The sequence below is a fragment of the Ictalurus punctatus genome, chromosome 2 (assembly GCF_001660625.3).
Source record: "Ictalurus punctatus breed USDA103 chromosome 2, Coco_2.0, whole genome shotgun sequence".
In the NCBI taxonomy this organism is placed as follows: Eukaryota; Metazoa; Chordata; class Actinopteri; order Siluriformes; family Ictaluridae; genus Ictalurus; species Ictalurus punctatus.
In genome coordinates this window covers 24,401,020-24,413,416 of record NC_030417.2, presented here as the reverse complement: position 1 = coordinate 24,413,416, position 12,397 = coordinate 24,401,020, and the positions used below count along the sequence as shown (strand labels likewise).

The window sequence follows — 12,397 nt, the reverse complement described above, 5'->3', positions numbered from 1 at the left end:
GAGTACAGTAGACCAGTAGTATGGTTTTACTTTTACAGCTACAAATTTAATGAATATTGATTGTAAGCTTTTCCAAGTGCTTAGCTACAGTATGAAATTACAATAAAATGTTTTTTAGTTATTTAGTTGCCCACACACACTAGACAGGATGAGACCATGACTATCACCTTCTATAAGACTATCAACTTTTATAAGAGATTTACCTTCTATAAAAAACAAAAAAGAGACAAATACAGCAAAATAAAATCTAGTACATATCATACACATGTAGTTGGAAACTTTATTCTACATAATTTAGTAAAAAGCTCACAGAAGTTTATCACATAGCCACTCAGTTTCGGAGCTTGCCTAGTTTGTCACTTTTTCTCTTTTGTTAAATATGGCAAATAAATCCTAAAGGACTGTGGTTCATGTGTGTGGGTTTCTTGTTAATTGATATATTTTCTAAGTATAATAATTTTTGTTCATCATTGTAAAACAAGTTATCTTGATCTTGTTCGTGAAATTGCTGATAAATCTAGCTCACAGCTAACTGATTAACTAATTCAGTTCAATGTAGTGATTAATGACCATTCGGTAACACGTTTTAACAGTCACACGTACAGTAAATGTAATACATACTAGTACATAAATACAGGGGCATGAGTGTAATATTATACCGTCAAAATGTTGAGAACACTGTTAAAGGCAAGGCATATGTTTTATCTTTTTACTAACTTTTGACATTTTAGCTGTGTAACTTATGAATGAAGAGTAGTGCTGGTGATATCAATGTCCAGTTTTTGTACTGAATTTAAAGCTATATTTCAAAAACCTAAAGAACCCCGTTGTGAACCTGTTTTGTCAAAAAGATTCATTGGAATCCCTTGGAGTTAGAGTTGGAGACAAGTTTATGAACACTGTACAGTATATTGGAATTACAGTGATAACCACTTGATTGAGCTGTTGGCTCAAATTTAGCCTATTACCCAAAAACATTTAAAATTCAAGTTAGAAGTCAATACTTACATCTACCTCTGAGCCCAGTTGGAGATAGAAAAAATACACCAGCCGTGAGTGAGAAGAAGCAAGGGTCCAGCTTTATTGTTCCATTCCACCACACGAGATCCACACCGATGAGAATTCTCAAAAGTGATCCCAATACCCTGAGCTTAAGCTCCAGTATTTATACTGTACTTACACACTAAATAACCCATATGTTTCAAGAAGACTATGATCTCACTACCAATAGGGTTAAAAAAGAGCTCATCTACCTTACTCTTATGTTCCAGAAAAGGGCTATTTCACTTACACATAGAATTGAAACCAGGGGTTTTAATTTACACATAAAATCAGACCCCAGGCATTTCTAATAACCCAGAAAATAAAAACCCAGAGTTTTTAGTTACTCAGAGAACAAAAACCAGAGATTTTCAGTTACCCAGAGAATCAAAATAGGAGAATTTCAGTTACCCAGAGAATCGAAACCAGAGAATTTGAATAACACGTAAAATAGAAAGTGGACAAGACTAAACAATCTAGAGTGACCTTGGTCTTATTGTTATCTCGCGGGGGGGCAGCTTGACTCAGCCACCCTTATAAATGGCTCCTCATGGTTCTCTTAAAATTAAGGCCTTCCTTGCGAGACAAGAATCTTAATCTACAAGAATCATCATCATCTGAATCATGAGTAAGTTATATCTTCCTGTATTCCTAGTTCATATTTTATTTTCATATTTGCTCTATATCTCTTAATATATATACTGCTTGAAAAACCGGTTTACTGTACTTCCTACTTCTTAATATCATTATATTACCCTTCTACTGTCCCACATATCCTATTATTGTTTTTTATAAAGAGTATATATATATTATTATTATTATACGATATTACCCTTATAATATCTAAATATTCCTTTTTATTATTCTGGTAAAGTTATAATAGTATGTGTGTGTGTGTGTGTGAGAGAGAGAGTGTGTGTGTGTGTGTGTGTTATGTCTACATGCCCGCCCTTGACTGTACGAGAGTGTGTGTGTGTGTGTGTGGTAGCACTCCTCAGCTCAGCTCGTATACCTCTTTTTGCCTTTTTTGACTACTACTGCTCTTAAAGATCTTTAAAGTGTAATTCCAATTCAATATTCAATATCAGTCAATATCCGCCTCACACTACTTCTGTGTGTCTTGGTGCCCTCTCCCCTTTACTGGATACTAGTTCTCCCTCATATTTATTTTATGACATTTTTTATCCACAACAGAGCCCACTGTTAAAGGGTTAAACTGTTCATTAACAACGATCTTAGAAGAATGGGAACATAACTATTGCTGTGCTCTGCCTTTGGCAAATCCAGTGATGCACAATCTTGGCTCACCAGGGACTCCCAGAATCTCCACTACGGGACACTGCACCATTAGCACAGTAAATATTTGTTTGCTCTGCTTGAATTATAGGTCCTTCTGGGTTCATCTGGCTTCCAACCAATGCTGATACTAGGTGACCACGCTCCACATATTGTCCTGCTGGAGAAAAGCCAGTAGCATTAATCACTTCTGTAGTGCTTGATCCATCTCCCCCACAAGCAGCAAACACAATCAATCGATCCTTGCCTCTGAAGGATAACTTCGGTGCACGTAGACAGCCCAACACAATGGTCTACAATGGTTGAGAAGCAAATAAAGAGCATTTCAGAAATCTGCAAATGTCATTCTGGCTGGCAACCAGCTTATTCTTTAAGACAAGTTTTTGCCACAGAGCAAAAACTGAAATCAGTTTTTGCTCTGTGGCAATCCCCAGCCTACACTGCCCTAACAATGAAGGTAACTTTGTGAAATACTTTAACCAATGAGGTTTACATTGTGACTATTACAATTAATTGTTGTTTCTGCATTGCATCAGATGCACTGAGGTTTTTTTCAGTAACATGCAAAAATACAGTCATGTGAAAAAATAAGTACACTCCATGGATTTTTTTTTTTTATATTTGGACAAGCAAACATTTGGTCCTCTATGAAGCAGTGTCTATTAATAAAGGTGATACACTATCAAATGGCATAAAATTGACACTTTATGGTAATTTTCACAGTTTAAATTAACAAAAAAAAACTGATCAGTCACATTGAAAATGTTAGTACATCTCTACAATTATTAAACCTTCAAATCCATAAAATAAGAATCAAGTGTTCAAAATTGGGTGCCAGTGAAATTGGGTTAGAACCTGCTTAGGGAGTGCATGTGGAACCTGTCTTATTTAAAAAACTCGCATCTAGTGTCTGGTGTTCCCTTTGCTATTGAGGTGTGTGGTGTCATCATGCCAAGATCTAAAGAGTTCTATAAGGTTTTCAGAAAAAAGGTTGCGGATGCCTACGAGAGGGATTTTAAAAGATTTTAAAATTATTTGAAATACATCATCCCACTGTAAGAAAAATAATCTACAAATGGTGCAAGTTTCAAACAATTGCCAACTTGTCTAGGACTGGCTGTCCCAGCAAATTCAGATCAAGAGCACTTGTCTGATGCAAAAAGAAGTCTCCAAGCTCCCCAGATTTCATCACAGGATCTGCTAGTAAGTCTTGCAACTGTTGGTGTCAGAGTGCATGCTTCTGCATTCAGAAAGAGATTCTACAAATATGACCTGCATGGGAGGCATGCCAGGAAAAAGCCTTTGTTGTCTAAAAATAACATTAGAGCAAGATTACAATTTGTCAATGAGCATATAGGCAAAGACCGTACAAAGGGCCGTACATGTAAGAAAACCCTCAGACATCTTGCAACTGAAAGAATATTGCATGGAAGAGTGGTCAAAAATTCCAGCAAGCCGATGTCAGAGACTGGTGGACAATTATGCATGTATTAACCCTACAAGAAATTATTTCTGCTAAAGGGGCAATGCTAGCTTCTGAGGCCAAGAGTGTACTTACTTTTTCCATGGAAGAATATCACATGTATTGATTTCATTGATATTTCTGTTGAATAGATGATTAAAAATATATTTTTTTCCTTGTAGTTTTGTTCAGGTATGTCAACTTTATTAACAGGCACTGTTTTGAAGATGATCAAATGTTTGATTGTCCAAGGGGTGTACTTATTTTTTCACATGACTGCATGTTTCTGATTGTGGATATTGATTACATTACTGGTGTTTGTGTCTCTGTATGTATACACAGGTAGAGCCCTTTTTGCCTTATGAATACACCTCTGAAGGAATGCTAGAAAGACTGAATGCTTACATCCAGCATCAGGTATGCTTTCTGTTTCTGTGCACACACACACACACAAGCTAATTAGTTTAGCATGAATTAATTAATGACATTATTTTTGTGCTGTGAATTTTTTTACCCATATAAAGGACTTCTGTCGCATCAGTAGCCCCTTTCCATCAGCGAATGAGTCCAAACTGTGGCCGGGGAATCCACCGAACCCTTTTGTCCTCATGCCCAACTCCACAGGTGTGGAATGGGCCTCAAACATCAGTGCTCCAGTATCTTGGCCCCCTCTCAGTGCCCTAAGGCTGCTCCTTAGTCCTGAGGCCTCATCATGTGTGAAGACATGCCAGGATGCTGGCCTCATCTGTGAGCCTGCCTTCTTCCCTTTCATTAACAATATGGAGGCTTTCAATGGGTGAGGATTTTAAGGAAAATAAGTTTTTTTTAAAATAAGTTGTTCAATAATATGAATGTCATTATGAAACGAAAGTAGACAGGACCAGAGACAGCAGAAGCTTCACTTGTTTACTCTATCCAAGACAACACAACAGCACACAGCAATTATTTATGCATAATATCTAAATTGGGTGGTGCTGTGGTGCAGCAGGTAGAGTTGGTGCCTTACAGATCCATGGCCCAAGGTGCACCACTGAGCTCCAATTACTGTTTACATGTGCTTCTCTATTTTAAACAGGCATAAGTGAGTGAATGAGCGCATTATGCCATGCAGTGGACAGGTGTGCCATCCATGGTGTCTGCTTGTCTTAAGCTTAGTGTTTGCTGAAGAGGCTTCAAACCCAGTAAGACCCTAACCATGAGAAAGCAGTCAAGATGAAAATAGAAAATTAACACATTCTATTTTAATTTTCTGCTGTAAACTCAATTACACATTGACTGCACATTGTAGTCATTGAAGTGAGTTGAAAGAGACTTGAAATGCTAGCCAGCTATTTTGCTAGCTCTCTAATGTAACTATCTACCTCACATGGTTGAGAAGGTTTAATCTAACTACACCAAACATTGTGATTGGCTACTTTTTTTAAGATAGCGGAACTGTTCATTACATTTTCTCTTATACCCTGATTTTTGTTCCTTCGTAACCTTAGATGCAAAGTTTATAGATGTGTCAGATACTGTGGTGAATGAAACAGGGGCACCACATGATACTGTCCTCAATCATTTCTTATTTACCTTCTATAACTCAAACCTCAGATACAACTCTGAGAGCTTCCACCAAAAAGTTCTTAGATAACTGCAGTTGTGGAGTGTATCACCCACAGAAGGATTCCAGCATAGAGGTGATACAGCAGTAAAAGTACCTGAAAATAAACTGTACTAGGTAGGCAAATCTAAGGCTCTGTACAAGGTCAGAGTACAATAAGCAGTTATGTTCTCAGGAAGGTTATATCAAAAGAAACATAAAGGGATCAGGAAACGTATGCAGCCAGACTTGCTTAACGAAGTGGCTCAGCCTCATGGACAACAATTACTCACCCACTTGAAAACACAGTATGCAGTCACAGAAGTATAGTTACAGTGCCCTCCACTAATATTGGCACCCTAGGTAATTTTTGAGTAAAGAAGACTGTGAAATTTGTCTTTATTGTTTAACCTTTTGATCTTTTGTTAACAAATTCACAAAAAATACTCTGCTCTCATGCATATCAAACACAACACAGGTTTATAAAAAAAAATCTTTGTTAAGTATAGGTGTGCAACAATTATTGGCACCCCTATGAAGTCTCATGAGAAAAATATATTTGAATTATATTCCAATTGATATTTTAAAAAAACTAATTTAGTACACCTGGGTGACTAGGAACAGGAAATTGTATTGTTCAACCATGACTTCCTGTTTCATAGGGATATAAATATTGTCAAGAACCTCGAATCGGCACGGAAGCAGAAGCAGGCGGCAGGTGTAGAGCGTGGTATCGGGAGGTTCAAGAAACGTAGTCGTAAGACAGGCAATGGTCAAGCAATTGGACAAACAACACAAACGGGGTCAGGCAGAGAGCGTAGTCGAAACCGGAAACAGGGGTCGAGGATAACGAGAAGACTAACTAACTAGATCGGCTTGGTAACGCAGAGAAACGAGTTGACTGAACGTATACTTCGCATTGACTCTAGGTGAATGACATCTCTAAGTACTAGCGGTGAGAGTGTGTGTGTGTGATTGGTGCCAGGTGTGTCTGATCAGAACGCCGGGGATGGTGAGCGCATGCGTGCATGAGAAGTGAGTGTTGCATCTTGGGAAATTGAGTTCTGATTTGACTGAGCTGTGACAAATATGAGGTGACAGATAGGCCAAATTCCCTTAGTCATTCATAACAATGGATAAGACCAAGGAATATACAGTTGCAATCATAATTATTTAACCCCCATTGCAAATCAGGTTTATTGTCAAAATCTACAGACTTTCAGCTGTTTGAAATGAACAAAAGCAATTGAAATAGTTCAGCACAAAGCATGCTTCAAGTAGTTCCCCCAAATTCAACTGAAAATGCAACTTATAATTATTTCTCAGTTTAAAATTTATTATAATAATACTGATAGTTGTTTGGAAGGGTTTCAAGAAAAAATCCTGTACTTTCATCCAAAAACAAACTCAAGCATCTTCAGGTTGCTAGACACTACTGGAACTTCAAATGGGATCGGGTTCTATGGTCAGATGAAACCAAAATAGAGCTAGGTCCGATGAAACCAAAATAGAAAATTGCTATGTTCCAGCTGAGTTACTTTGGATTGATTTCCTATGCTTTGCCTAAAGGTAACACTAATTTGGCCGTTGCACACCACTTTACCACCACAGACCGTTACACCATCTATAAACCTGCTGACCTGATCTGTTTGTCAGTATCAAACCATTTTTTCCATCACTTGTAAATAAAATCCCAATTTAAGATCCCAACTTAAACTTCCTCCACCAGGGACAAGATCTCTCCCCTTACCTGAAGAGAGCATTACTCATTTCCGGGATAGACCCCAGCCACTTCACAGTTGATGATGAGTGTTGACGGTAGGTGCATGTTGGGTGTGTAGGATGGTGCCAAGAAAACATCCTACAAGTAACAGGAATGTTACCTCCAGCACCTCATACTGGGCATCCCTCCATGAAACCCACAAACAGGAGTGGAGAACACAATCCCTTGGTGGAGTCTCACATGCACCTTAAAACAATGTTTACTTAACTTTTGGATACGTACTGCTCATGGGCGTTGTAGTCAGTTATATAATTTGTGAATTATTACATGATAGTCAATGAGTCTATTATGATACCATAATATATACAATGGAATACAAACCCTGCCTCTATTCACTGACTGAGCAATTTATTAGGAACACTGTTTAAGGTTAGGTCGTGCAGCATAAATAAAGGCATGGGGTAATGTAAGGTAGACTGAATGAGTATATGGTGTTCGAAGTAGTGAGGACTGAGACACACAGGAGTAATCTCAAGAGGGTGATATATTGTGGTATTCACAGGGTATATACATTTGTTGTACACCACAAATAAACTGGGAAAACCTCAGGGTGGACCAAGGCCAAACAAAAGCCACTGTTTAAGGGAAACTAACTTACCTAAAACAAAAACAGAGACAAAAGACAGTTAGCTTCAGTACACTCCTTTACCAAAAACAGAAACATAAACCCACACCTAAAATAAATGTCAATTGCACCCCTACTACCGGTGAATATATACAGTGTTTTGATATTTACAAAAATACAGCAATGTGACTATATACAATCTAGGCAGCAAACAGACATCAAAGGACAGATCAAGCTCGGAGTCGGGACAGGCACGTTTCAAAAACCAGAAATACCACAATAGAAATACGGAGCGGACTAACAACATAAGCACAAGCGAGTGAGCATCAACAATACGCAGCTGGTAGCACTGGCTTCTGTTGCCGCTAAATACTGTCGCCCATTGATGACGTCATCTTTGGGGCTGAAGCAGCACACAAAGCTGATGGAGCAGTATACAAGGCAGGGCAGGAATGCCCGGTCTGGAGTTTGGAACAGCCGGACCTGCATACAGTTAACACACAAAAACACACAAAACATACACCCGTAATATCGCGGGTTATAACACCTTTACACCTTCTCATTCATACAATTATCTAATCAGCCAATTGTGTGGCAGCAGTACATGGTGCAGCAGCTTCAGGCAATGTTCAAATCAACCAATGGGGAAAAATTTGATCTTAGTGGTTTTGACTGTAGTATGATTATTGGTGCCAGACAGACTGGTTTGAGTATTTCTAAAATCTCCTGGGATTTTCACTCACAGCAGTCTCTAGAGGTTACTCAGTATGGTGCAATAAAGAAAAAAAAATCCAGTAAGCGGCAGTTCTGTGGTCAGAATGCCTTATTGATGAGAGGGATCTACAGAGTGGCTAGACCGGTTTGAGCTGACAGAAAGGCTACAGTAACTCTCATAACCACTCTGTACAATTGTGGTGAGCAGAAAAGCATTTCAGAATGCACAACACGTCAAAACTCAAGGCTGGTGGGCTACAGCAGCAGAAGACCACTTCAGGTTACACATCTGTCAGTCAAGTCCAGGCTGGTGGAGGTGGCGTAATGGTGTGGGGAAAGTTTTCTTGGCACACTTTGGGCCACGGCCCGTTTGAGTATTGTTTCTGACCAAGGTGTCCATCCATTCATGGCCACAATTTGCCTACACTAAATATTATAATACCAATTATTCAATTAAAAAAAATAGTATTTAGGATTTTTTAAAAGGGGTGTGTGAGAATGAGAAGAGAGAAAAACAATTCAAATAATATTCATTAAATAAAATGCTCTAGCAGGTTTTGTTACATTTGTGCTGCAGATGAGATACAGCCAAGTATCATGTGGAAAGGATAGAAGTGTTACACTTCCTATGTATATCATGTGGGATTAGACTGTCCAATGTAAATCTGTTAGTGGTACTGATTGCCATACTGTAGCTGGAGCCAAAAGAAATGAAAACTATAAAGTGACCAAGCACAACTTTTTCTGGTGAGCTTGAACCATGATCCAGACAGACCTTATGCAGCTAGCAGCCAGCTATCATATACACCAACCTAAGTTTGATGTGCTTATAAAAAGAAATTAGATGTGGGGAGTGTAGCAGCAATGTACCTGGTATTTTTCTTGTGTGTAATATTTACTGATATTTACAAAATGAGATGTTCGCATTATGGTTGCTATTGTACTCATGACATTTTTAAACACATATAATATGGCAGTAGTTGGCTAAACCCCAGACATCATAATGTGTAGTGATACCCCTGGCCCACTGAGACAATAACATACGAAGACTACTGTATTCTAGCTTCAGATATATGGAGCATATCTAACGGGCTGCACACAAATCAGAATTTTTTTCCCTAAATGCATAAAATATATGTGTTTCAAATAGGATTGATGTTCAATGTGAGGCTTTGGAAATGGAGATGAACCACTTATTTCCGGCTGTGGCTGTCAAGGGAAAAGAGTGTTTCCTGCAGAAGGAAGTGCTCCTGTTCAGCTGCGCTGGGATCAGTACCAAACATCGACGCCTTTGTCCATGTAGAGACTTTCTCCAAGGCCAGGTGGCACTGTGCAAGAATTGTCTCTGAGATCTATGATACACTGAGACCAGATCCTGGAACAGATGAGGTGATAGCCTTCCCATAAACATTAAGGCCCAATGAACTAATCCACTAATCCTCATATGCCTGAGCAGAATGGATCCCTCAAGAAACGAGAGATATATATATGATGCATATCAGAGCTGAGACTGGATGAAACAAGCATAATAAGATGTCTACAATTTCCAGACTGCTTGAGCCAGCGTCAGGTTCTGGATAGCTTTAGAGAGTATAATATTTCTTTTTTTATATATAGATGGCAAAATCAGCTATTTTTCCACAATTATTCTTTGAATATTGTTATATCCAAATGAAAAAAGCGTTGAAACAACTGATAATGCTGATTTTTATAAACAAATGTGGTAAATGGTGTAGGTGTATTGTTCACTGTTCTGTGGTATCCTAACAACTTTTAAGTTTTTTTTAACATCAAAATGTTATCAGAAATATTACCAGAAGCCCAAACTCATTTGCAAAACTGGCATAATTGTCATCTAAAAAGGCAATGCTTTCTCAATATAATCAGAGCTAGACAACACAACAGCAAAATTCACATGGAGATAAGCGTTTTTATGTAGAATGTCTCCTGAAGTCAACTGCGGCAAAACACAGTAGGCCTCATTTATCGATATATTTATATAAATTGTATGAAAATGTTTGGGTAAGCCAAACCAAACAAAAAAATTACACTGGATTTACAAATATTTTGGAAGTGCTGATTTTATTTTGTTCTCATTTGTGTATGTTGATGAATAACAATCACCCATACTTACCAGGCACATAGATGGCATATGACGCCCACAAAAATCCATAAAAGGCAAAGCTCTTACAGCTGAAATGAGTAAATGACAAAAAATACTTTTTCAAAGGTAGAAAGGAAAGTTATTTACTCATGTCTATGCCAATACAATACATGTTATTTAACACTGAAACAGCACCTGAAAAGATGAAAACAAATTACAGAAAAGGTGAATTAGGTGTGAATTAAGAGGTGAAAAAAAATGTTGACAAGAAAACAAAGGAGAAAAAATATCTAAACTGTATCCGGATGATCAGGCACACCAAGCACATCATGCAGGGAAGCTATTTTTAAATTGTTATAAGTGTCTCGGCTAACATGCTGCAGAGCATGAAAAGAAGATGCTGTGGCAAATTGAACTGATTTATAAGGCAGCTTTTGTACCTGTCATACTGGTCTATAAACCTCCTTTCCCTCACAAGCTCAGTGTGTGCTAACTCGACCGTCAGCTGAGGAATTTGTTTTACGGCTTATGGCTTATGTGCAAACAGACCAGCCCATCCTCCATTTACTGTATATGGCAACATTTCTTTTGTCATACTTGAATGATTTTTATTTGTATTAATTTATGCTTGCTTTCTTTATTTTTATTGTTTAATTAATGCCTATAATATAAAATGATTGTTTTTCACCAAATTTTCTCATAGGTACAGCATTTTTAGTCCCTGAACTAGTGAACTAGCATGAGGATGTGTTTTTAATAAATACTACAAAGAACTTGTTCTCTAAGTCACTCTAGATAAGGGTTGTCTGCTAAATATTGTAAATGTAAATAAATAAGCTATTTAAACTTGACAGTATAAAATACAACTACAGCAAACCATGTAAATTGTATGATTTGAAGCTGATCAATTGAGGTCTACATTAGTTAGTCTTACGCTTATGTTTACACACATTCAGAAGCACAGGTAGGATATGCACATTTTTACATATTATGGGATTTTCATGAACACCAAATCTCTTAAAATTTATATATATATATATATATATATATATATATATATATATATATATATATATATATATATATATATATATATATATATATATATATATATATATCAAAATCAAAAGTAAGTTATCAAAAGTAACAGTCAGTATCTGGTGTGGCCACCAGCTGCTTTAAGTTCTAAAGTGCAAGTGCATCTCTTCCTCATGGACTGTTCTCAATCATGTCTGGGGGGACACATGGTTACATGTAATTTTCCACTGCAAGGATGATCCGCTGTCCTTCCTGTCTCCCTGTAGCACTGTCTTAGGCGTTTTACATTACAGACATTGCAGTTTATTGCTCTGGCCACATCTGTAGTCCTCATGCCTCCCTGCACCAGGCCTTTGGCATGTTCACACCAGCAAGCACCCTAGACATCTTTCTTGTGGTGTTTTTCAGAGTCAGTACAAAGGTCCCTTTAGTGTCCTAAGTTATTGTAACTGTGACCTTAATTGCCTACCGCCAATAAACTGTTTGTGTCTTAAGGACTGTTCCACAGGTGTATGTGCAATAATTGCTCGTGGTTCATTGAACAAGCATGAAAAACATTGTTAGAAAATGATCTTTAAAATACAGTCTCCTGAACAGGGGACTTTTTTCAATTGCTTAAATCGGTAATTTCACTGTAATTTGTTGACTGCTTCATTTGCATGATGCTAAATAACACCAATAATTAGCTATTAATATGCCATTCATAATTACCCAACATTATTATTTGTATTGTTTTAAATGTGATTTAATGGCAGCCCTGCAAAGCATACATTTGAATAATTTATAGATTATCCCAAAGTCATACAGTTCAT

General features: G+C 37.6%; 1 protein-coding gene across 1 annotated transcript in view; it reads left to right on the top strand.

Moving 5' to 3' along the window:
- The window catches only part of LOC108274344 (alpha-1,6-mannosylglycoprotein 6-beta-N-acetylglucosaminyltransferase B), a 104,546-nt gene extending 92,996 nt beyond the window's left edge, over positions 1 to 11,550 (top strand). The window contains exons 15-17 of the mRNA XM_053674242.1: positions 4,142 to 4,216; positions 4,324 to 4,595; positions 9,594 to 11,550. Of these exons, the coding sequence (XP_053530217.1) occupies positions 4,142 to 4,216; positions 4,324 to 4,595; positions 9,594 to 9,792 (546 nt within the window). The 3' untranslated portion in view covers positions 9,793 to 11,550. The remainder of the gene's footprint in view (positions 1 to 4,141; positions 4,217 to 4,323; positions 4,596 to 9,593) is intronic.
- Positions 11,551 to 12,397: the final 847 nt, after the last annotated feature.